The 25,750-nt window shown below is 33.9% G+C and overlaps 2 protein-coding genes and 1 pseudogene across 2 annotated transcripts; 2 read left to right on the top strand and 1 right to left on the bottom strand.

Moving 5' to 3' along the window:
• The first annotated feature begins 8,952 nt into the window (after positions 1–8,952).
• Positions 8,953–12,055, top strand: LOC119645326 (ero1-like protein). The gene is made up of 6 exons (XM_038045469.1): positions 8,953–9,223; positions 9,284–9,562; positions 9,876–10,552; positions 10,612–10,765; positions 10,828–10,982; positions 11,043–12,055. The coding sequence occupies exons 1-6, from the start codon at positions 9,104–9,106 to the stop codon at positions 11,092–11,094; spliced, it is 1,437 nt and encodes a 478-aa protein (XP_037901397.1). The 5' UTR covers positions 8,953–9,103; the 3' UTR covers positions 11,095–12,055.
• A 787-nt stretch (positions 12,056–12,842) lies between these two features.
• On the bottom strand, positions 12,843–23,794 carry LOC119632415. Its single transcript, XM_038025306.1, has 10 exons — positions 23,774–23,794; positions 23,208–23,508; positions 22,776–22,989; positions 17,702–17,786; positions 15,457–15,659; positions 15,228–15,391; positions 13,716–14,010; positions 13,493–13,630; positions 13,266–13,412; positions 12,843–13,202 (listed from the first exon to the last, which is right to left on the bottom strand). The coding sequence occupies exons 2-10, from the start codon at positions 23,351–23,353 to the stop codon at positions 13,041–13,043; spliced, it is 1,554 nt and encodes a 517-aa protein (XP_037881234.1). The 5' UTR covers positions 23,354–23,508; positions 23,774–23,794; the 3' UTR covers positions 12,843–13,040.
• LOC119632414 lies at positions 19,952–21,600 on the top strand (annotated as a pseudogene).
• Positions 23,795–25,750: the final 1,956 nt, after the last annotated feature.

Consider the following 25,750-nt stretch of genomic DNA (forward strand, 5'->3'; position numbering starts at 1 on the left):
TATTAACATTACGTTTGCTTTCTTCCTTTTATTTATTTTCCTTTCTCATTGTTAGGAGATTTTCAGTTTCGCAAAGAGGTTCGATTACATTTGATTGTGTTATTAAATCGCATCGAATTGTCCTTGTTTGAGGATTTTGTGGGATATTTTACAATAAATTGATATTTTACGTTTGGCATTGTGTTGAATGCGGTTAAGAAGTTAACTGATTAGCACACAAAACTTTTACTTGGGAAATTTCATTTTATTTGCGATAAGTAAATAAATCTTTCAAACGCTTCTGCAGTGGCACTGATACAAGACGTTTGGCATAAGTTTCCCTTTATGTCAACAATTAGGGCCCGACAGAAATTGAAATTATCCATTAGAACGATTAGTCATACATACATACATTGCGAGATATTGCGAACTTGCGAACTTGAGAATACTCGATTGTATGGGAGAACAGTAAATTTTAATGATACGATGATGATCTCTGTTAGTAACCTGCAATGAAATCCATAACCTCAATGAAAGCTATTCAAAGTGCAAGAACTGCCGGTCATAGAATAAACTGAGCCCATTTATATTACTTAAGTGCTTAAGGGCAACTTTTGTTTGGAAGACATAATATGTCTGTACTGTACGCTTGTAGTACATTCTAATGATCGCCAGGATAATACATAAAGCAAAATGCATTGTCAGCCTTCCAATCCATCTGAGTAAATTAGATGAATGGAACGAAATGCGATTACAGCTAATGTGAGTTACCATCGATGGCTGGGGCCAGCAGATACTTTATATGTAATGTTTCCTTCGGCCTCGTTGTCATGTAGTTAAAATGAGACAGTCACAAAAGATATAAGTGCTTAAGAGGCATAAGGACAAGTCAGGTAAACGTACAAATCGCCCACGAATACTGAAAAGCTTAGAAGTTATCGACGCATTGAACGCATTGTTAGTAAAGACCATGAAGAAACACTACAAAGCTCCAATACAGGCTTTGTAATATCTTGCGGCATATCTAGGTGTGTGCGAAAGTGGCCAGAGTTATGGTATTATCGCACCTTACCTTTTAAAACTGAAATTACAATAATTAGAAATGTTTGGACGGACACACGAAGTCGTATAGTGAAACGCTGGGGTGCTAACGGGTGATGAAAGTGTGTCCAAACTCTGGATACCCTCAAGCATAAGTACATCCAAGACAAGTGTTCTACAGAGATAGAAAAGACATGTCCACCAAGAACCACAAGCCTTTCTCGGCGTCCCACATTTCCCAACATATTGTACGACACAGTTCCGTCACTCGTGCTCGCAAATATTGGAGATATCCCCTGCTTCCAGTTTCCAGTTTCGATTACATTTTTTTGTTTGCTTCTAAATGTGAAAATATCCAGTAGAATTTACAGTTGCATCATGCAACAACTCACGATTCTGAACCTTTAGCAAGCAATTAAAAATTGTGCCAGTTTTGTTCACCAGATAAAAATTAACTCCTCAGGCACGGTGCATTTTTGGCTTCGTCAATACGAAAGATTGTCGTTATGGGAACGAGACAAATCTTCAAGAGCTCTATGAGGTGCCTTTTCATTCAAAAAAAATTTACTGTGTGGTGCAGTTTACGACGTGTTGGCGTTGTTAGATCTTATCTCTTTCGAGCAATGTACCTCTATGAGCAATGGCAAACACTACAGATTCATGCTGCCACGGATATTGAAAAGAAGTGATATCGGCACGATGACCCTGTATGCCACACAAATGATGCTACTCTCAATCTACTCAGGCAGCAAGCTGTCAACCGGATCATCTCAAGACACGCATTTGGGAATTAGTCGTGGAGGTCGTGTGATTTAACGCCCATGGATTGTTTGCTTTAGAGCCGCATGAAGCGTCAGTTCTGTATTGACAAGCAATAAACTTTCGACGCTTGTCAATTAAACCAATACGTATATTAAACTTAACGTTAGGCCAATCCCTCTTAAAAATGTTACATTTCGCCTTTAATTCAAAACAAAGTGACAGTGAACATTGGGTAGAGTGCAATATCAAATCAAAAGTGTGAAAAGCCATGCTGCGGACCATGCGAATCTTTGACACGCCGACGATAAAATTAAATATTCCACATAAGAGGAGGATCAGCCGTTGATTCAACGTACGCGACGCCATCATTGCGGAGTTCTGGCGACAACAACTGATGCGATTAAACAAAACATTAAAGAGAAAGTCGGGGCAATATGCGAATTAACAGACAAAAGGCGCTTTTCTCGGCACGACAACGCTAGATCACGTTTGGCAAAAGCTGTTAAAAGAAACGTTAGAAGCTATGAACTTGGAATAGTTGCCTCACCAAGGAAAATTGTCTGTATTCCTTCCCGCTTCTTTCGGTCGAAAACTTATGACACAGCCTGCAGAGCCGTAATCAGTGCTTATATCGCAGAACGGCAGAGTTTACTTCAGTGATAGCTTCGAATATAGTGAATGCTCAGGCGATGAAGGCACAACGCCTATGGATTGGACACACACCCACTAGACTGCCTAAATGTTTCTTCTTCCCCCTCCCTAAATGTTTCTTCTTCCCCCTCCCTAAATGTTCCTTCTTCCTCACCTGTTTCTAACTGCTGCCGCGTTGCACGAATATTGAAACATATCCCAAGGATTGGCCATATTGAAGAGGAGAGAAGCATCGTTCTCAGCCTTATCACGCAACCAAAGTGTCGGCCGTGTTCGTGGATAACTTAAAAAAGCAAGTCGACTTGATTTTCGTATATTGGGCCAGAGAGAAAATAAAATTTTATTTAAAAAAAAAAAAAAAAAAAAAAAAAAAAATATTTAAATAGCACAAACACTTAATACTTTTATGGCATAAAATGTTTTTATGAAATATTATCGATGAAAAATGTAAATTAAACCGAAGTACGCACAATCCCTATTAAGCCCTTCCTTCAAATGAATGCATTCGATAAGTTGACAGAGTTGCTTGTAAGTTGCATTTCCATTTAAAATCGCCTTAGGGTCATTAGGAATGAACTCATTTGCATCTCGTCGTAGCTCTATGTGCGTAAGAAAATGTGTGTGGGGATGCGGAGACTCGCAAACGCATAGGCGTACAGGCGCACCCTTAGCCATCTTCTATAAGCTTCTATTTCTTAAACAAGTCACGTGATAGAGAAGAACATTGTTAGGATTTTGTGTTGTAAGATGATTTTATCCCTATCCTTACGTAGGCCTACTGTCTGCTATGCCTCTATGCAATGTTCCTTGTTAACATTCACTGATTATCATAAAGAAGAAATTAACATAATTCGAAGGGTTTAGCATAATGTTGAGGTGTCATGGGAAAACAATGATTCCTTTACACGCAAACCCAATGACAATGGAACCTTCACTAATATATTTTCTTTAAAATTGTATATAATAACCATAATCAATTAACACTTAACAAACAAAACATAAATTACAGCATCTAACAGGGATTGTTGTTAAAAATTTTAGTTTTAGCTTTCAATGTCAATATGGTACAATTTTTAGTTTAACTATAATATTATTCTGTTATGATAGATAGATACATGAATCGCATAAGGTATATCTTAAAACAATTTTATGCTACCTTTTAGACAAATGGCATTATAGTAATACTTTCAAAATGTGTAATTTCTAGTCCGAGTTAAGTTAGTTCATTAACATCAACTTGTTGTTGCTCGAAAGTATAAGTATAAGGAAAGTATGTGGAACCGAATCTTCCGAACCTTACGAATGCAAAGACAAAACTCATTCATCCAATCTTTTGTGCATAACATTTACTTAGGAATTGCTTATAAAGTGTTAATTAATTGTTAAAAAATCAATGCATTGTTTTTATCAAAAAAAAAAAAAAATAATAATAATAATAATAACAAAACCCAATAATGTATTGATTTCTCATTGTCTTTCAATTGTTCAGTTCAGTTATTTAGTCCGTCTTCCCATATGAAAGGCACTTTCGACTCGCATTCTCTCTCATATAACACTTGAATGTAAAACTTTATTATTCTATTCAGTTCTTGTATACACACATACGCACATACATACATACATACATACATACATACATACATACATACATACATAAATTAGTGAATATTCCATATCGTGAAAGATAAAAGATGGCAATAAGGTAAACATAACCGCAGACGATCGTAAATAATGGTCTTGCAACGCTGTAAAATCCTTTTTGTTCTTTCTTCAAATCCTGACTGACTTGTGTATAAAAACTCTCTAATATATATAAACTTTGTATTGTATGTGCGTGCGAGCGCATATGCGCGATAAAGGGTGAATGTGTCTCGATTACTGACAGCCGCATAAAAAGCATGAAAGCCTTCGCTTACACATCTTCTCTTTAATATTTTGAAAGAAATGCAAATGAATTCATTTTAAATGACCTTAAGCGATTTTTAGAGAATATGATGCAGCCGTGCACGAATTACATAGTATATGGTTGCTTGTTAAATATATTTGAGATATACTTTTACCTCTCTTGTTTACTTTATTACTTAATTATATTTTGTAAAACTAATATTTATTTCTTGATTTATATTCAAAATTATCATAAGTTTATTTAAAAAAAAAAAAAAAAAATTTCAAATACTGAGCTCAATTCTGCCTTTGTTTATATATATATATATATATATATTTTTTTTTTTTTTTTTTTTTTTTTCTGAGTAAAATTTAATATCATAGAGGAAGACAAGGTCATTAGTGTGGGAATATTTTCAAAGATATTTACGCGCTTTCTTAAGATTTGAATAACGTGAATTTTTCATTTAAATTTTCCGGGTTTCTGTAGCTTGATAGCACTGTCCTTCGTATCCAGATATATAGACTTTCATATCAGATTATGTAATATCTTCGATTATCGCAAAGTTATGCATGTTTTTTGTAAACATATCGAAATGAGTTTCCCAATTCTTAGCATGTCCGCTTGCCTTAAACTTTGTTTGGGAAATAAAATATTTTGCCCCGGAAACGTTGCCTTTGCTACAGAAACTGTTTCCCTGATGAGACTATATCGCAAAAATGTATATAGAAATTGTAAAAGTGCACCCGGGACCACTATCAATATCTACCGCCGAAAGCTACGTCAAGGAAAACGAAGATTTTGTGCTCGAAAAGCATCGATAGACAGTTGGAGACATCAATGACACCGTGATCATTTCATTTGGATCAACCGAGACCATTTCAAAAAATATCTCTTGGTGCCTCAAATTCGTCCATAATCTCGATTAGATCCCAAAGGACTCTATTTTTTGAAAGAACAAACGCACCACATTGGCATCTACGAAGAAACAATGAGTTGTGGCTATCAGGACTCCACAAACCGTATGAAGTTCAGATATATTTGCACGACCCGATCGCAATTCGCCAATCGAGCGAAAACTGCAAAAAAATCAAGCCAAAGGTGTTCAAATTTTTGTCACTCTTTTGCGATTGTCACGATCTTCACTGTGTTCATGGTGAACGTCTTCCGTCACGCTAAAATGTTGACAAGGAATACCCTTTGAATGCTATGCTCCGTCCGTATCCATGTAGGTTAGAATGAATTGATCATTTCACTTTACAAAGAGGAAGGGAAGGGTTACGTGATTAATTTATGGTTCAATTAATGCAGGGCGATGTATGCTCTCTTGTGAGTTGTTCGGTAATATTTCTTTTAATGCTCTTAGTAAGTGTCGTTCGGATTATATGCCCAGATCAGATTATGCTCCAATGCCCCACTAATTATGACATTCATCCATAATCCTTTTCGCACACTTTTTCAAATGTACAAAGGTATCGATCGCATGTTCGTCATACTCGCGAATTGCAATGATTCTAATAAAAATTTAATACTACTTTGCTAGTTTGCGTTTTTCTTATACTTACGTAAATTCATAGGCGTGCATATCAGCTCGTGCTTTTGCACGCATATAACGTAATGAATGCTTGATAACGTTTGTCATAATTGATAAAAAGTAAATTTTAAGTTTCTCATTACGATTTTTATGATTAATTTTGTATTACTATCTTTATTGCTATTTCATTAGTTAATTAGCTCCCATACCATTTGTGGTCCGAGAGATTATTATTTTTGCGGATATATGCGACACTTCGAAGAACTTGGGGTAAATCTTCTTCTCATCTTTCATTATACCGATCGATTCAGAATCATATTGTCTGTCTGTCTGTCTCTTCTATTGTTTATCTCGTCTTCGAGATATTTTGATGAGCTCAAGGACGAACTTTATCGGAAATGTTCCGCGTTGAACCACTTTTCCGAGCACTGCTTACTTAAAAAAGGCTCATTTTGAAAGGCCGTTATATGAATAACTATATGAAACGAGTAGTGGTTTGGGGTATTTAATGATGGACCCTGTTTCGCTAAAACCAGCTCGCTTGTTTTTCGATTCATGTATTAGCTGAGTATAAAATATTTGCAGCGAACATGTTTTAAATCAATCAAACGAACAAACTATACCTAGGCTCACCCATCATGCAGACAGCAACTTATTTACTTACGAATAGCAAAATATTTAATAAATTTTATATAATAGGTTGACTAACACAGCACAGATGCTTGATCACACACAACAGTTGAGCGGACACAACTTTTCTCTGTTTGTGTTTTTGTAACGAAATAAAAGCTATTGCGAGCATGTGTGAATGAATGGGTGAATATTAGGGAACCTTAAAAATACCAATTCCGCACTAAGTGACATTGGCGATTCACTTGCTATTCACTAACTATTTTTAAATTTTTTAAGCTATCAAATTTATTAACTTCCAGATGACTCTTACTTGCGCTTAATAATTAATAACAATAAAATCGTAGCTTTGTACAGAAATGTGTATTAGAAAACAAAAACAAAAACAAAAACAAAAAAACACAAAAAGAATAAATAAGTAAACAAAAGGAAGAAAGCAAATGCATTGTTAACAATGTTGTATCAACAAATGACACGCTTTGTATACGATGTGCAGATGAAACTCATAGGGAAGTATTGCATACGAACCCCATAAGAAATTGATAACAAAATTTTGCTAATAATTGAAAAGTGTCTCCGATCAAGATCTTGCTCTATTTCACTTTAAATGGCGAAACCTTGCCTAAGAGATGCATGGCAAGCAATAGAGACAGAGAAGACGACACGTGTACTATTTACATGAGAGGGGTGAGATAAGTTGATCATTGATTCCTCTGTTAACGATCGATGCGTATTCTCTCGTCTGATTTTTGCGTATTGTACCGAAACATATATTAGCATAATTGTCGCAAACAGTTCAAGATTACCTGCGTATTATGCAAATTCCTAACAACGATGATAATGCGTATTACAAGACATTCACATATACTTATATACACACTTTCTTGTGCCGCGTAGTCTTCCGAGTAAACTTTACGGTGCAATAAAATGTTGGTTTTTTTTTTTTTTTATGTTTAAATCTGTCAAGTATTAGAAACTTAGCTGGAGGCTAAGAATGGGAGAAATTCTTGTTCATGTGAATAAATTCTATTTCAATTACAAAAACACTCATGATTAATGAACTTTTTTCTTTTTTTTTTAATATTCTGAGAGCACAATACAAGCAAAATTTGTCATTGAATAATGACAAATTAGAAACTTATGCAAATGATTACGAATAGGTGCAAAGTTGCTACAAATATGGTGAAACAATAAGTGATCAAAGAGAAAATGCATAAATCCACCGATTAATGAAGATTGTACTAAAATTGAAGTTTTCCAAAACATCTTGGACTCTTTCTAAATAAATAATATATCGAACATTATATTTTATTGACATTTAAGTACATTTCTTTGTGTACAAAGTAAACAATAATTCGATTTTCTCCAATTTTGCCTCAATTGATAACAAAGCGGCCTAAACGATTCGCTAGAAGTTCACGATACCATAAGTATCCTTGGATACTGTTTTATTAGTTAATATAAGCAATCTTCAAGAGATCCTCTTGGCTTCTATGTAATACAATTTAAATAAATAATAATATATTAACGCGGGAGACAGCTTGGAGCGTACATTTCTGCAACCTTTCCTTTCCTTTTCCTATATATTCTCGAACATGAAGATATTCTAGTGCAGCTTTCAACTTTCCTAGTAAATGAAATGTCTATGAAATTCGATACAAGCCATTGACCTCTGTGATATCTTAGATAATTTACATTGATAACCATTAATTTCCTCATTGCCTTAAAATGCACACAGTCTAATTTTTAAGAATTTTTCCCAATCACTCTCTAGTTTCTCTACTACATATGGAATATTCTTATTGCGTACTTACGCTGACATAATTTCAATTCATTTAATCATTTATGTAATCTACACCAAAATCACGCAAAAAATCAAGATTTCGTCATATGGAAACGATTATTTTCTTTCTAGATCGCAATATTGCTACCAAATACACAACTCAATAGGCAAAAAAAGTGGAACTTAAAATTCGCAACAAATATCAATTGGAAGATTTGGGTTAAATATTTACACAACTTAAACTAAAGTATAAAACAATTCCTGTTCCTTTGTTCCATAACAAACTAACTTTTCTCTCAATGCAAGTTCGCAAATTTGTTAATCCGTACTCAAAAAGCTAATATCTGTCTTGATTACGCTTCTTTTTTTTTTTGATGAAAAATTGGTTCTTGTATAAAATTTTTCTTAACGGCCCTGTGTTTTGATATTTCCGTTAGTGAATTGGAACAATGGCAACTGGCACATAATGAAATGTTTGCAGAATTAAATTCCAAAGCGTACCATTCCATATTTTCTCTTTTCCATTTGGTTTGTATCCCAGGTAGATTCAACATTTACATGTGAAAAAATTGAAATGTAAAAATTCTCTTATTGAAATAGTTCACATCGTATCAGCTGTTCCAGCATACCAACAACAGTAAAATATGAGGACTGTGGCATCTCTGCATTATAAAATTGATGAATCTAAATACGTAGTACATAAAAACCATAACATACTCTTACTTTAAGCATTCTAGAAGACATCAACCAAGGGAAAATAAAGTATTTCTTTCATATAAAGAAAATTAAAGGCACATTAACATTTAGCCGCAGCCGTTATTAATGAATCAACAGGAAGATGTGGTTATATTCTTATTTAAGTAACATGTTAGTGATATGTCTGTACGCAACACAATTGTCAAGCGGCTATTTTACAGCTTACGAAGCACAAGAGGATGATAAGAATTGTTTCTGCGAGGTAAGCCAAGATGAATAAATGCATTTGAATTATTGGTATAAATCTTATTTAAAATTCCAGCTACGGGGCTCAATAAACGATTGCAGTTGCGATGTGGACACTGTAGATCATTTTAACAATATCAAAATTTTTCCCCGGCTTAAAAGTCTGCTAGTGAAAAATTATTTTCGCTTCTATAAGGTAAACTTAAATCGTAAATGCCCGTTTTGGCCTCAGGACAGCAAATGTGCAATACGTTTCTGCCAAGTGGAAAACTGTGAAGAACAAAATATACCTAAAGGATTGATAGAGCCAACCAAACATCATTCAAACGGTGAACCGCCGGGAGCTGCTTATAAGGTAAAAACACTAAAGTAGTGACGTGGCCAACATTTTGTTTGCCTATTCATTCGCGTGGTAACTAATTGACTACTATTTTGTGTTTTTTTGTGGGCGTTGAACACAAATGCGTTTATATTTATGAAAAATTTAGATTTGACAGTGTTAGTGTATCAACAATAGATTACATTTTCAAGTGATTTACAATATTTAAATGATATCGTCTACCAACAGCTCTTGCGCTTTGATTTCGTTATTTATTGAAAATTGAACATCTAATATTGCTATTCGATGCATTAGTAAGTAACACGTCTGTTATATTATTTCGTCACAGTATACAAAAGAAGCTCAGGAGCCTGCTTGCTCGGATGCTGATGATTTTAATAGCATTTTGGGTTTCTTGGATACCAGCATTAGCGATCAGGCTCATAAAGAGTTTGAATTATGGGCTAAGCATGATGAGGCCGAAGAGGATTTTTGCATTATGGATGATAATCAAGAAGATGCTCAATATGTTGATCTTCTTATTAACCCAGAACGTTATACCGGCTATAAAGGAGATTCCGCCCATCGCGTATGGAAGAGTATATACTTAGAGAATTGTTTCGATACACAAAATCAAAACAACTCTTTACCAGACTATGTTGCACATTTGGATTTACGTAATTTGTGTTTAGAGCAACGGGCTTTCTATCGAATTATTTCTGGTTTACACTCTAGTATTAATATACATTTATGCGCTAAATACTTGCTCTCAGAATCCAAGGATTTCTTAGACCCTCAAGGTATATGGGGACCAAATATAGATGAGTTTAAAAGACGATTTAGTCCGGAAACCACTAACGATGAAGGCCCTCATTGGCTAAGAAACTTATATTTCATTTATTTAGTGGAATTAAGAGCATTAGCGAAAGCTGCTCCATACTTTAAAAAGGAAGAATATTATACCGGTATCGTTGAAGAAGACGAAGAAACAAAAATGGCAATTAAGGACTTGCTATCCGTTATAGAGTAAGTAATTAAATTTGTTTAAAGTTGAAATGACATAATGAAATAAGATCGCCGTAAAGGTCGTTTCCTTCACATTTCGATGAGCACGCTTTGTTTTCAAGCAGCAGGGAGGGCATCAAATTTAAACGTGAATTCAAAGAGAAATTTCGCAATATCTCGGAAATAATGGATTGCGTTGGTTGTGATAAATGCAAAGTGTGGGGTAAATTACAGGTAAATTGATTGATGAATTATAATTTTGCAAAGATTTTCATAAACAAATTTTTTATGCGTAGACTCAAGGTTTAGGTACGGCTTTAAAAATTTTATATTCGGAAAAACTAAATCAAGCCACAGTAAGCGGCTTATGGCAGAAACCGAATGTAGAAGGCGATCATATATTTCGTTTAACACGTCCCGAAATTGTGGCTCTATTTAACGCTTTTGGAAGGTTTGCCTTTAATATATAGTGACATATCTCATTGTTAAATATTCATTTTCTATCCTTTAGACTTTCCAATAGCATATTTGAAATGGAAAATTTTCGAAAATATCTCAGATAGCAAACCACAAATTGAATGCATATTACTTAAGAAAGAGGCAAACTTTACTTAACGAATTTTTTAGTAATTATAAAAAAGTGTGCAGCTCCGAAATTTGCTATCGTTCTTAACAACACATATATATCATTAATTTTTGATTTTTACTTATATTCATTGATTTGCAATCAATTTTCAAAGTAACAAATTCCCATTCATACTACGATAATGAATAATTAGTAATTTTTTTTTTTATTAATTGATATATGTTAAGTTAGCATTTAAGTGTATTTATTTATAGGAAACTAGCACGAGCAAATGCATGACAATGAAAATTTTGAAATAAATGTAAATATGGAAAAGTGATCAAAAAATCAAGTATGTAAAAACAAAAGTCTTGGTAACCGTATTTAAAAAATGTTATACCATTTGAATGCAAATCGCTTTCAGTTTATATTTTGAAGAACTGTGCTCGCTTTATTCCTTTGTTAAAGTTAAGATACTAAGATATAAGTACTGCGCATCACAAAGACTTACGTTACTTTCTTATTATTGTTGTTGTAAATACTAACCTACTCGTATAAAAAAGTACTACTATGTTCCAGAAGCAGTCAACTTGTCCACTGTAAAATCCCGAATTGATTAACCCATATCCACGTAATGTATGCCGTCTATTGTATGAACACTTACGATTAATAGACGCAAGAGCGATAGAAAACTGAAATTTCAAAATCCATTTCTAATGCATATTTTACTATTCATAAGAGATATTGAACTGAAAGCAGGCCACTTGCAAGCTCGATGCAAAAATTGTTCCGATAAGCCAACCAGCAACTGAATATTTTGGAAATTGTATACCCACTTATGGGGCCCACGTGTGCAAAGGTTTTCTTTTATCTATCCACTTGAAACGTCTAAAAATTAGAAGTCGACTGTGAAAATAAAAACCTTAAGCAATTACAATTAATTTATTGTTTTATATATAAGTACTTTTTTTTATTGAAACTTTTACTTAAAATGCAAGATTTAATATATATGTATTTAAAGTCGAATTACAAGAGTTGTGAGTATATACGCAAAGACACACACATATATATATATTTTATATATAAATATGTATAGAAAGTTGTGACATAGTTTTTGTTTTTCGCATTGTAGTTATTAATTTTATAGACATTTTATATAAAAAAAAGAAAACAATTATAAAAATTTTTTTTTAATATTCAATCACATCATAATTTGTTCCGTTTTGTTTTAGATTTATTTTTTGTTTTTTATATGCAGTAAATAGTTTTTATTGTTGCTATTATCATTTACTTTTTACTTCTTAAAGGCAGTTATTTGCTTTGTGTAATGAGAGTGAAGTAATTTTATGCTAACAAAATAGTAAGTTTTGAGAACTTCTCATATATCAATATATCTAGGAATGAGATTCGTTTACATTTCTTCACAAATGTATACATATACACACCCGCATGTACGAAAATTAGGGACATAAGATTATTATCGCTTTGGAATATCTAGAAGTAGGCCTCGCAACCTATTAAATTCGACGTATTCCTAAGCGTCGTAAGCCTTTAAATCGCTTTGCGATTGCTGCACTGGCAAAATATAACGCAGATAGTGTTAATACAAGTCCACAAACCAAGTACAAAAAGCAAGAAGATCTGAGATGAGGAAGGCGCGTACAAAATAAAAAAAAATAAAAAATAAAAATATTTCTTACTCAATATTTTTATCATGGCAAATCAATAAATATTGATTTGAAAATTGATACAAATATTTATCATAACTGTTGTGAAAATGATAAGCAAAAATTTGAGAACAGTTGTGGTGTTCTACTGGTTTGTGCTTCACTAACGGAGACCGATTTGATGTATTTTTTTTTTTTTTTTTGAGATGGTGAGGTGGTAATAAGTATTCGTCTTAAGACGACTATGCTTCGTTTAAAATAAAAAAAAGTTATTCGTTTAAATTTCGACTAATGGTTTTTCAGGCAAATCGCATTTGGTTCCTTTTTCATCGTCATAAGTATTTTCGGTGGTACCGGAATCATTGGTGGGACTTAAAGGTAATAAAGATTTTGTGCTGCCAATCAATCCAGAGCCTTCAGCTGGCAGTATATCCATATCCTGTGTATTTTTAATAATGAAAAATGAATTGTTTTCGATAAATTAGCATAAAATCATGCTCACCTCTATATTATTCAGTTGACTGATATCATGGCGAACTTCAAGTCTTTTAATCGAACGATTCTTTTTAGTTTTCCGATTCGAGTAAACCGCATCATTATCGGAGTCATCATTTCCACAGATACAACGCATTTTAGCATCGTCACCCACCTACACAATTATTTTTATTAATTTGAAAAGACAACGACTTCTCTTTTTTTTTGTGTTTTATATTTTATATATGTATTTACCTTAACCGATTTTGTTATTACAATTAAGGACATTGAGGATATAATAAACAGGACGATGGGTACTATCAGTGAAACCAACAGCTCTCGGTAGACTTTACTTAAATCATAACGAGCTACTACAAAATCGACTGCGGGATTCTAAAAATAGTTGGGGTAAATATCATTTATACCGTTACATATTTTTTTTTTTTTTTTTTTATTATTTAATGGATTATTTTGATACCTTATTATAATAGCATTGATATCTTGATTGTGCGGTATTATTGTCACCGTCATTGCCATAACGAGCGACAAATTCTTTACATTCACCTCTCAGCGTATTCACGCATCCTTCCAAGTTAATTAACAACTTTTTGTTTGGATATATAGTCAAGTTTGCTTGATTAGGTAAGAATTTTTGTTTAACATCTACAGGCACCAAACTTGTTTCATAGATTTTCCAAAATTGTGTAAAATTCATAAAAGGTTCTGGCAAAGCATTTGGTTCCAAAATAGTACCGTTTATACAATCGGTAGCGCTAGAGTTTAACAAAACAAAAAAAAAAAAAGTCAAGAAATGAAATTATAAAGCCCTGGTGACGAATCTTTTTCATACCCATCACCTTATATTGAAATAAAAAAAGAACATTTCATATCTCGCCAAATCATAAGGTTCGGAGTCTACAGAGAAAATGCGCTCTATGATAATCTAATTATGCCCTACATGGTTTGCGGTATAGGGATATGTTGAGTTTTTGCGGATGTATGCAACACTCACAGGGACATGCGATAGACCCGCCTTTCATTATACTGATTTAGAATCATCATGGTTTAGAATCAATCATCGATTTAGAATCATTTTCGAGATCGATCTAAGCTTGTCTCTCCGTTTGTCTGTCTTGTTTTCATATGCTCAACTTATAGGTCGCAAATTTTCGAAATATTTCGGTGAAATTCGCTACACTGATATGATTTGGCCCAAGAACGAATGCTATTGAAAATGGTTCGCATGGGACTACTTTTTCGATCACTCTCCATGTATGAATAACTACATTAAACAAAGTGATGTAGTGCGTTCAATGCTGGGCCGCGTACCACTCTAGTGATTTCACATGTTCATATATATATACAACGTTTCTATTAAGTCCTGCTCTCTATAAATTTTTTTTTTTTATAGCTCGATACTTTTGCAGCCTCTCTTTCATTGGCGCATGGAATTCTTTCAATTAATAAAAACAAAAATGTGGCGATTAGCAATCTCGTTAGCGACATAACCTCAAGAAAAGAAGAAATTTGAGAAAACCTTAGTGAAAAGGAGGAGGAGCATCTATAAGAAAATTTGAAACAGTGCCAATGTTGAAATTAATGTATTAAAACCAATTTCTCGCATATTTGAGGTTATGTTATTTCACATTTTAGATTAATGTCTGCTACTGATCGCAAAGCTTTGATGAAAAGATACTTAAGCTATTGTTTGAGTGTCTTTAAGTGAATTGAGCCTGATGTCAAAATTCATGTTTAGAATTCAGCCGATATTTTTTTGAAGACTCAGTCTTCTGTGTGCAGCCTTGCAATCATAATGGTATCAAAAATATGAAGGACATAACTAACTTGAAACAAAAGCGTCTGCTTGGAAAGGAAATGAAAAAATATTGAATACCGCTAAGGGTTGCTATAAAATATGAAATGTTTTTCCGAATGATAGAAAATGTTTCAAAACTCTACCGTTTCGTTGCGCTTTATAAAGAAGTCTTACATTATCTTATCATTCTCTTTAAGAACAGAAGCACAATTGGCTAATAAATGACCATCATCCTCCTTCCAAAATTCAAGAGGATTAATGCGCACGCCATGTTCATTACCGCGAGCTTCATTGAAGGCGACGCTATTTTCACAATCGGCGGCTATAACATTATCATCCTAAAATATTTTTGAGCAATTTTCAATCAACAAGTTTTGAAACGAAATAAAAACAAATCAATTACCTGCATTAGTAAGACATTAATCCGGGCTGTGGTAATTTTTGAACAATACCGATCGCAACTAAAGGGCTTTTTAATTTTCGTACAGTGTATACCGTGACATTCAAAAAAACCGTTCAATTTCGTATTATCTTTCGCTGAATTAATGGTGGGTCCGTCAGCCTTATGGTGGCACAAAAAGAACTCTGACATATTTTTGCAGTGCCCTGAAATCAGTTCAGCAGTTAAAAAAAAACCAACAATTGCTGATACATAGATAGACTAAACAATTTTATCTGAGGAAATACTGTCACCTCTTCACCACGCCATCTTTAACTAGCAGAAACCTTATTATAGGTTCTGCATGTATAGCACGTATATGCTAGCTCGAAATAGTTTGTTTGCTTGTAATAAAAATTCCAAACGTCGCAGAAATTCCGATAGAAAGTTGCAAACGCGGACATAAATGTTTATGCGTATTGTGAGGACCCAAAGTCGTCCCTCGTTTTGGCCTTACGGGTTCTCTGTCTCTGGTGAGGGTAAGGTAGTGCTATGGTTAAGTTAGCAATCGGGTAGGTTAAGGTAGTAATAAGAATAGGATAGCGATAGGGATAGGTTAAGATAGAAATAACATAGAATAGAATAAATTAAGGTAGCGGTAGGGATAGCTTAAGCTTGCAGTTTAGTTAAGTTAGTCTATTCTAGTCGCTCGAAGAGAGAAGTCTGCCTTCGACTCCCGAATCGAGAATAAAAGAACCAGTCTCAGCAAAAAATAAATTTTTTTGCGTTTTTCTTTCTTCCCTGGGCCGCTGAGCTGCCTCAGCCGTAAAAACAGGCAATAGCGGTTAAAAGACACAAAGTCATCCTCTTGCATTACAGCGCCGGGCCACACGTTGCCGCAGAGTTGCCAAGTATACATTGTTAGCACTCGTACTTTGTTAAATGACTAAAAAGACATAGCGCCTTCTGATTACCACTCGCTCAGATCGATGCAGCATAGCTTGGCTGGCATGTATGATTTCGAAATGCTGAACAAGTGCGAAAATGGATCGATGATTGGATTGCTGCTAAACCAATATTGTTCTCTCGACACGATATCGCCATGATGCCAGAAAATTGGGCAAATGTTTTGATTAATTTTTCTCAATAAATGCTTCTTCCAAGTGAAAAAATGATGAAAAGACACACAAGCACCTAATACCACAAATTTTGTACATATTACATCGTCAAGTTTGTTGATAACTGGTAAATAGAAGAAATTATTTTATTCATCAAAGTATCCGCCCATATTGCCTACAGGCAAGTGCCATTTAAGCGGCTGATGGTATAATACCCCGGCGGACGAGAGTCCATTAGTGCTTGGAAGGCCAGTTTTTCTGCATTGTTGGAATTGAAATTTTTTGCTATCAAGAAGTTGTGCGAAAGAAATGGTAGTCGTCAGTGGGAGCTAGATCTGGTGACTACGAAGTTTGATGAAGAAGTTCCAACTCCAATTTTTGTAGTTTTACTACGGTCACGCGAGCCTCAGTGTGTGGTCTGGCCTTATCTTACAATAAGCCAGGAGTCGATCTGGAACTGTTTATCTGTAAGGTCTAGGATCATTTTGTCTAGTTGGTTACAGTAAATGGCTGCCGTAATCGATGAGCTGAGTTTCATGAAATTGTAATCCTGCCACCACACTTGCACTAGGCCACTCATCGTCAGCTTCTTCTGATGAATAACTACGCTTTGGAGTAGGTTTTGGTGATTTATGCTTGTCGAACCGCTGCCCTAGACCATTTGTGATTGTCATATTGCATCAATTTCCCATCACAAGCGATTATTCGGATGGACAAAATGGATTAGATTTGTGACGAGAAAGGAACATCAAACAAGCTTTCAAACGCTTTTGTTTCTGTTTTTCCATTAGTTGATGGGTAACCTACTTATCTAACTTTCTCACTTTCCCGATTTGGAAGAACTTACTTCTACAGGTAGCATGTGTGATTTCTTAACAAAAAAAAAAAAAAAAAAAACGGTCAAATATTAAGTCATTGTCAAGTCAAATAACAAGCTGTCAAAGTTGGAAAAATTGTAACCTACAAGTTTCATCCTGGCCGACCCGACATGTTCATAAAGAAATTAAGGATCAATAGTCGGAAAGTGAACATTTAGCAAAGTTATTTTCAATGATGCACTGTAAGCGCCACGATTATCATAATTTATTGAGATGGTAGGTGGTGAGGATAGCGCCACAAAAAAATGCCTCTTCCGGCTGATTATTAATTACCGTTAGAACAATTAAATACTCCATGTATATTGTTGCAAGCTGTTCCATTATTACAATTAAATTTATTTAAGCGATTCATATCGATCTGAAATATAAAAAAAAAACAAGATCAAATGATGTAAATTAATAAAAAAAAAAAAAAAAAAAAAAAAAAAAAAAAAAAAATAAGGAAGCACTTTATTCGACTTTTAATCGATTTTATCATCATTTTCATCACAAAATAAAAAACAAATTTAATTGTCATCAAAGTCCTTGCATGGACGCGTATGGTTCAATGATCGCGTAATAAATTTTTGCGTGAAGTGAGTATTCTGGATCAATTTTCATCACAAAGCAAAGAAAAAAAATTTTAGATCGTAATGCTATAGAAGGACGTGTTTTTTGTAAAATCGTTCAGAGACTTAAAAGAACCGGTCTATTTCATTGAGCATGACAGACTACTATTTTCCATTGATTTTTTATTGAAACAAACATCCCTCCAATATACGATGTTAAATAGTCCGGCTTAATGCATTATCGCTGGGATTAATTCATCCTTGAGACAAAATATATCAGTTTATTAAATGACGTTATTACGGTACTCGGAAAGTCATTTCGTTTTTTTTTTTTTTTTTTTTTATTTGTTAAAATGAATTTATAGTAGATGAATAGGTTATCATGAACGATCGAATTCCGTAAAGATTCTTTCTCAGCGATCTTACGAATTGTTATGCATCGGTTTGCTTCAGTTAATCCCTTTATTTTGTCTTCATTAGCATTCAGCTGGCCTTCGAGAACGTGACACATCTTCAATATCGTAATTGTCGGAATGAAATTTTGTAAATCAGTTTCGACACTGGTTTTCGGACAATAGATCTTGTCCATATACATTCAATAATTCAATTCTTGCTTAAGTATCATTGCCGGAATTTATTGTTTTTGATATTCCACAGCCGATACGGCATCAAATAAAAACAACAAACCTCCGAATCGAAAACATCTTTCAAACACAAGCCTTTCTATATTAGCTGTTATTGAGTATATATATTAAAGGGACGGTTCAAATGTCAACTTGGTTGTGAACGAAGGTAATTATGAGAAAAACTATTAGGAATGGCAATATTGGGAAAAATATGAAATGACTTTCCGATCAACCTAATATCTCGAAAACGATTATTTGTGATTTAAAAAAGAAAAATACCTCAACATGGTTAAATCGATTCAAAACGAGGATTTTGATTCGTTTGTTGTAACGGGAGGTGGACCTCTTTTTAGCGATAAGAGGTGATATGAATGCGAGAAAACTGTTTTTGCAAAGTTTAATAAAGTTTTCTCTACAAGTAACTTTCCTATGTCCTTGCTTTGCTTTATGAAGAATTTTCGGTAATTTTTTATAAAAAATAAAGCAAAAGTTTTTGCCTAATATTATTCGCAACTGCCATCTTAAGCACCTCAGGGAGCTATTAATTGTATTCGATATCACTTAAGATGCATTAGGTTTGGACAAATGCATCGAACGCACAGAATTACTTATGATAAATTACTTTAGATTTATTATATCGATCGATTTAGGCTTGTTTGTCCGTCCGATGTGGGGCGTGAAACTATGTGAATCCTTGCAGGACTATAGTTGCACCGAAACTGTCACCTTTTCGTCGTTTTCCCAATAAATGTTGTCTGATTGCTTTATGACTTCTTACTTATTAGAGTTGCTGAGTCGAGGGCAAAGAAGGGTTTTAGGATTTACTATCTATAACTTGACAATTGATTTTTCTCTTGGCAGCCTAAGAGGAGTATTGAAAGAGTTAAAGAAATCAATTAACCTAATAAGCTTAGTTATATATTTATTCAACTATATTCATCGAACTCGATTATGCAATGCCTTCACTATACATCTTTCGAGGAAGCGTCAACAGTCACCCATCATTAAAAAACTTGTTTTGCTCGCCTCATAGTTCTTGAACAATTTTGCTGAATTGTGCAATAATGGATGGACACAAACAAGCCTACGTTTTTTCTTTATATATTTTTTTTGTTAATCTTTTAGTCCGAACATTTAAAGGAGTGCCTTTCGCAAATATTGTCGCGCATTACAAACAATTTATTATTACCTTAAAAAATGGTTTTTAAAGTATAATTATTTGCCTTATACCACCTTGTGATATCCATATTAATCACTGAAATTTCACAATCCGTTGCATAAAAACAAAAAAAAAAAAAGAAAAAGAAAAACAACTTTTATATATACACATGCCTGAAACTTTCCCGACAATGGATTTCGATAAAAGTTTGGGAAAATGTGGTGATTTCGATCGTTATCAACTCTTATTATTAGCTCTTTTTGGGCTCATCAGCATCACGGTATCCATGCGTTACTTTACTCAAACTGTGCTAGGTTTTGTACCCGATCATTGTTGCTAGCACGAGAAGTTGGAAAATCGTTCTTATGATGAGATAGCTGCTATCTATTTCAAATCTCCAAATCCTTCGTGTACGCGTCTCTTAGACGTCAACGGTTTGAACGCTACTGCCAGCACTTGGAAATGTTCCAGATGGATTTATAAATATGACTTTGGTTACAGATCAATGAAGACCGAGTTAAACTGGATTTGTGACGCCTCGTATAAATCAACTACAGGTCAATCGTTATTTTTCATTGGTTCACTTTATTTTACGGCTTGTTGTCGGATAAAATTGATCGGCTGCCTGCTTTGATTCTAGCAAACTCTTCGGGTTTTGTCGGAGACTTTTCTACAATATTTACGAAACACCAGTCACCACTTTTATCCAATGCCGATTTATATCGGGCTTGGCTGCAGATACAAACTTCTACTTGATATACATTATAGTTCTCGAGTACATGCGTCCTAAAATGCGAACTTTGGGTCTAAATATAGCTGTAGGCGTCCTTTATACCCTCGATTTAGTGTTTACACCTTGATTGGCAATTTTAACTGGACACTGGCAATACTATTTAGCCAGCACGTCTTTACCACTTCTCCTTATTATTCTGGTCTATTTTGTGATACAGGAAAGTGCCCAATGGTTGGTGACACGTAATGACGTTGATGGTGCTATCAAGCAATTGAAATGAGTTGCAGAGTTTAACGGCAGGCATTTAACTCAAGCTGAGTTTAATGAATTCCGTAAATATTGTCAGAAACAACGGTAAAAGCATTGTGGAGATGACCAGAAGCATTCATGATACTGTTTTTTAAATCTATGGTCATCACTTTATGTTACGATGTGGTATCACATAATGTGGAGGGTATGGCCATATCGCCATTCATTATGTCGTATATTATGTAAAAGCATGGCATCTGGTTCTTTATTGGTTGTAGGTTTCTTTACAGTGGTTGCTGACATAGCCATTGCTTATGACAATCACAATGCTGTGCTTTTAGCTAGTCTTACCGTAGCCGCTCGTTTCGGTGTAGCTATCTCCTATGAATCCGGTTCGCAATACGCGACGGAGTTAATACCGACTTGCGTAAGAGATCAAGGGGTGGCGGCTGACTGTTCGTGTAGGCGAATTTGCTGCTTCGTTTCTAGCTCCCTACATATTGTGGTTGGGCACTGTCCTCAAAGCAGCTCCTTCTCTCATATTGGGTGTGCTGTTTTTCAGTGATTCTTTCGTATGCCTATTATTACCATACACACTACACAAAACGCTTCTCAAGACCATAGAAGAAGGTCAAGTCTTTGGCAAGGGCGAACGTATGTTTGACTTGCCTTGCTTATCCCAATAAAATAAAAAGTCTGAAAACAAAAATTCCGAACAGAAATCTTACAGCAAACGCAAACGCAATCAATCTCTGACAATAGGTTTAGAATGCAATCATGAAACTGATGCAAATCGCAGCAATTATACGTAAAATATTAGGGAATTAATAAGCAAACGTAGTAATTAACTACTTAGCTAAGTTTATAATAATATGTAGAACAAGTAAGCAATCATCCCTTTTCGTACTCGAATATTTGTTTTTTTTTTTTCATTTCAATAATGATTTTAGTATAGTAAGGCTCAGCTAAGCCAATTACTTTGAGTTTACTTAAATCGATTAATTAGCTTAGGGATCTTTTTAATATAAATATAAGTTTTTATTGTATGTGAATTTTTGAAAACTAATTTTATTACTAATGACAATTGCTAAGCGAAATACGAAAATTCAGTCGAAGTATTAAATTCACAATAAAATGAATTTATAAATGAATTTAGAGGAAGAAATATATCTATAATTACATTTTTACTTGTTGCTATCTTTTAAACGCTTATAAAATATATATTTGCAGGTATGTCGGTCAACAGGTTGTCCTGTCTAAAAGTGTTTATAATTAATTGACAAAGAATTTTTTTTTTATTTTTTTCTTCCATTACCGATCGAAAGTAAGTTTAAGTGCTCGCTGCTTGCATAAAAGCTTTATCCTGCAAGTCAAAGGACATAATTTACAAATCCCTGTGCAATATTCTTTAATGTCAGTCATTGTGCGTGCAGATGTAAACACATATACCTGTTAAATGACAATTTCCTCTCGTATCTCTTATGCTGATAACAACATGCAATTTGAATAATTTATTAATTGAGAGTGTGTATAGGTGTGTGTGTGTGTGTGTGTGTGTGTGTGTGTGTGTATGCGTGTGTATGCGTGTGTGTGTGTGTGTGTTTGTGACTTCATGCATATGAACGTTTATGTCATTTTAAGGTCTTATGACTCATTGAAATGATATGCACGCAGAGCACAAAGGGATAGAAATTAATTTGCAAATGAATATTTATTCGTTGAGTGAGTGAGACAATCTATGTCAATAATATGTCTATGTTTAGGCTACGCTGTATGCGATTATATGTATATATAAAATGGAAATCAATTTACCGCATCTTGCTTGTATAAATAAACACAATAAACAAAAAAAATGTGTACAATGGGTGGGCGTTTAAACTCAAAAAGGGGAAAAATTTGTCATTCAATACATAGCAGCAATGTTTTGTCATCGTCTGCCTTATTGTCGGATACACATATTTTATATATGAGTTGATTTTGTAAAATATATGTGCAATATATATGTGAATGTGTTAAATGCATATTAACTTACCATAGCACAAGAAGTATTGGTGATGCGGCTACAATTGTTTAATTGTATATCGGTGCCATTGCGTCGCACTACTGAATGTATTTGTGGGCAAAAACCGCTGGTACGAGTTAAACACCACTCGCCGCATGACGCCCACGGACATTGGGCATTCGGCATTTGACGGTCTATAGTCTGGCACATAACTGGCTCTAATTCAAAGCCCGACTTGAAGGCTCTAAGCGAAGAGAGTGCATATATATATATATATATATATATACATATATAAATGCATATAAAGAAAGAGATGGAGAAAGAAATGGAAAGCAAGAAAGAAAGAAAGGAACAGAAAGAGAGAGAGAGAGAGGAAAAAGCGAGAAAAAGAGAGAGAGAGAGAGAGAAAGAGGTCAATAGGGGTCATGCCGAAATATTAATATATGACGCCATTTATCTTACTTAAGCGAGGGCGAATAGATGGCGACACTTAAATAGACAATCGAAACGCAAGACAATACCATGGTTAGCTGACATAAGCAAATCGCACGGCATATACGTTTATCTTGTTCGGGGATCATTCGAGGTTTATCCTTATGGCGACCCATTATCAATGCTTACGTTTAGTTGATTGTATGTTTTATTGTAATTGAAAATGTATTTTTCTTTTTTTGTTGTTGTTTTCTTAAATCCCTGATTAAAAATTTAGCTATATTCGTAGTTGCCGTTCGCTATTGCCGTTGTTTGTTGCTGTTTGTTATATCTTATTAATTAAAGCGGTGGTAGATATTTAGTCTTTAGTTTTTTTTCATGTATATATATATATCAATATACATATATATTTAATAAAAAAGAAAAAAAATTTTGTTTTTTTTTTTTTTTAAATTTTTGGTCGTTGTAGTATTTTCCGGTTTTGAGTTCTTTGTGTGTTGTGTGCGTGTGTGTGTGTGTGTGTTGGTGTGTGTGTGTGTGTGGCTTAAAGAAAGTCAATGATTGTCTACTGTTGTAGATGCGCTCTTATTTGCTACTTAATGGTTGGATATACACATCCATATTAATCATGTGAAGAGAGGATGAGTAATAACTTTTAGTAGTAGTCTTCCCTAAAAAATTCCATGACTTGTTGATTTCTATTGTAATTAATATTACAATAATTTTAAGTAAAATTTTCAAGTTTTTTTCTCTTTCAATATTTTTGGTATATTATTAATTTTTTTTTATTTATTTATTTATTTATTTATTATTCTTTTATTTAATTTATTGCATTTAAATAAATTCTAATTAGGCTCTGATTTATTTTATGTGTTATGTCTTATGAGAAGCAAAAACATTAGTAAAAAAAAAAGAAGTTATACGCGGTCCGGTTCTACATGTACTGCTAACGTGTATGTAATTTATGCTGAACTAGCTTCTATTAAACTGAAGAAAATTTTCAAATGCATTATTGTTTTATCGTTCTTCGAGTATATATATATATGTATATATATGCAGGATAATAAACATTTCCATAGCTTTTCGACTGAGGTGTTGTTTTAAAAGCTTTCCCTAAGCATTCCAGTATCATTACATCATTTCCAACCGCCTTTTTTTCTACCTGTGTTTTGATTGTTATATTAATTAGCGCAGACGCAGTCACTCTATATAGTAATACTAATCTATTTCATTCACATACCGGACTTGAAGATGGAAAGCTTTGTTATATCAAAAATTTTCTTAACACAATATTTTTTTTGTTTCGCTTACTCTATTTTCGGGCATCTAGCGATAGTCATCGAAGATTTCATAGTCTATAGCTAGCTATTCCGGCTAGCTATTCTTCGCCCATTATTTTCTTATTGTTCTCTGTTTGATTTTATGTCAGAACTTATAAAAGGTGCACTTAAGTAGGCAGAGAGTAGAAAATCTGGTTAAATTTAAAAAATCTTATACTGTTGAGTATGATTCTATATTAAAAAATTTATACAAAATTCTTAAATACATATTTTTACATCAATTACCGAAGTGCGGGGATATACTGAACATATCTTCTCCAAAAATTCGCCGTAAAGGTATCTTAGGTTTAAGTATCTTCTTTTTTTTTTATTAAAGGAAAAACTGTGTACGCCTACCTAATCGCTACCATTGATAAAACGAAGGCTAGATATGATATGATATATAGCATTATACATGCATGTCGTAGCTGGCCACAGGTCAACTTTGAACCCATTCGCAGCGTCGTCTGCAATAATCAAAAAAACCTAAGATTGGGTATCTATATATATTTATCTAAGACATAATTCAGAGCAGTGTGTTCTTAAAAGATTTTCTTGTTGTAGTCGCGTAAAAAAAAAATTGCTTTTTAATATCGAAATTTAGAAAAGTAAAAGTTCGCTTAAATGAAAAATTTGTGGAAAAACAAATACTAAAGTATGCTTGAAATATTCCGCTATACAAAAAAAATCATATGCACATATACGTGCATAAGTATATAAAATGAACTATAAAGAGTATTCATAATATAATAACGTTTAGTTTGTATAAAGTGGGCGTTGATGTGCGAGCTGAAAATATTGCAAAATGCAAAAGAGAATCATATGAGTAATAGACAATTTACACAGTTGATCGCGATATTACTCGCACTCGCAATCTGATCAATCAAGTGGAAATATTAAAGTCCCTTTGTGAATTTGCTGTAAACACAGTAAATACATTATAAGCAAATTTAATATGTCCCATCAATATATTTAGAATCTTATTTGAAATGTAAAGCGTTAGGCAACATGAAAATATCGTCGGAAAAGAATGCTTGAAAAAAGAGGAATTTCCGGTGCATCTAATAGCCTTAAGTCGTGAAAAGCATTGCACCTGAGCGCGTTGATAACATTGACCGTTGATGATCATCAGCCATCTTAATAACTAACAAAATTTAGTCATCGCATTCTCCGCTAATCATTCGCCCCATTTTCGTGGTATAATTCCTTCTATCTATCTATCTATTTCTCTCTCTCTCTCTCTCTCTCTCTCTC

The sequence above is a fragment of the Glossina fuscipes genome, unplaced genomic scaffold (assembly GCF_014805625.2).
Source record: "Glossina fuscipes isolate IAEA_lab_2018 unplaced genomic scaffold, Yale_Gfus_2 1, whole genome shotgun sequence".
Lineage (NCBI taxonomy): Eukaryota > Metazoa > Arthropoda > Insecta > Diptera > Glossinidae > Glossina > Glossina fuscipes.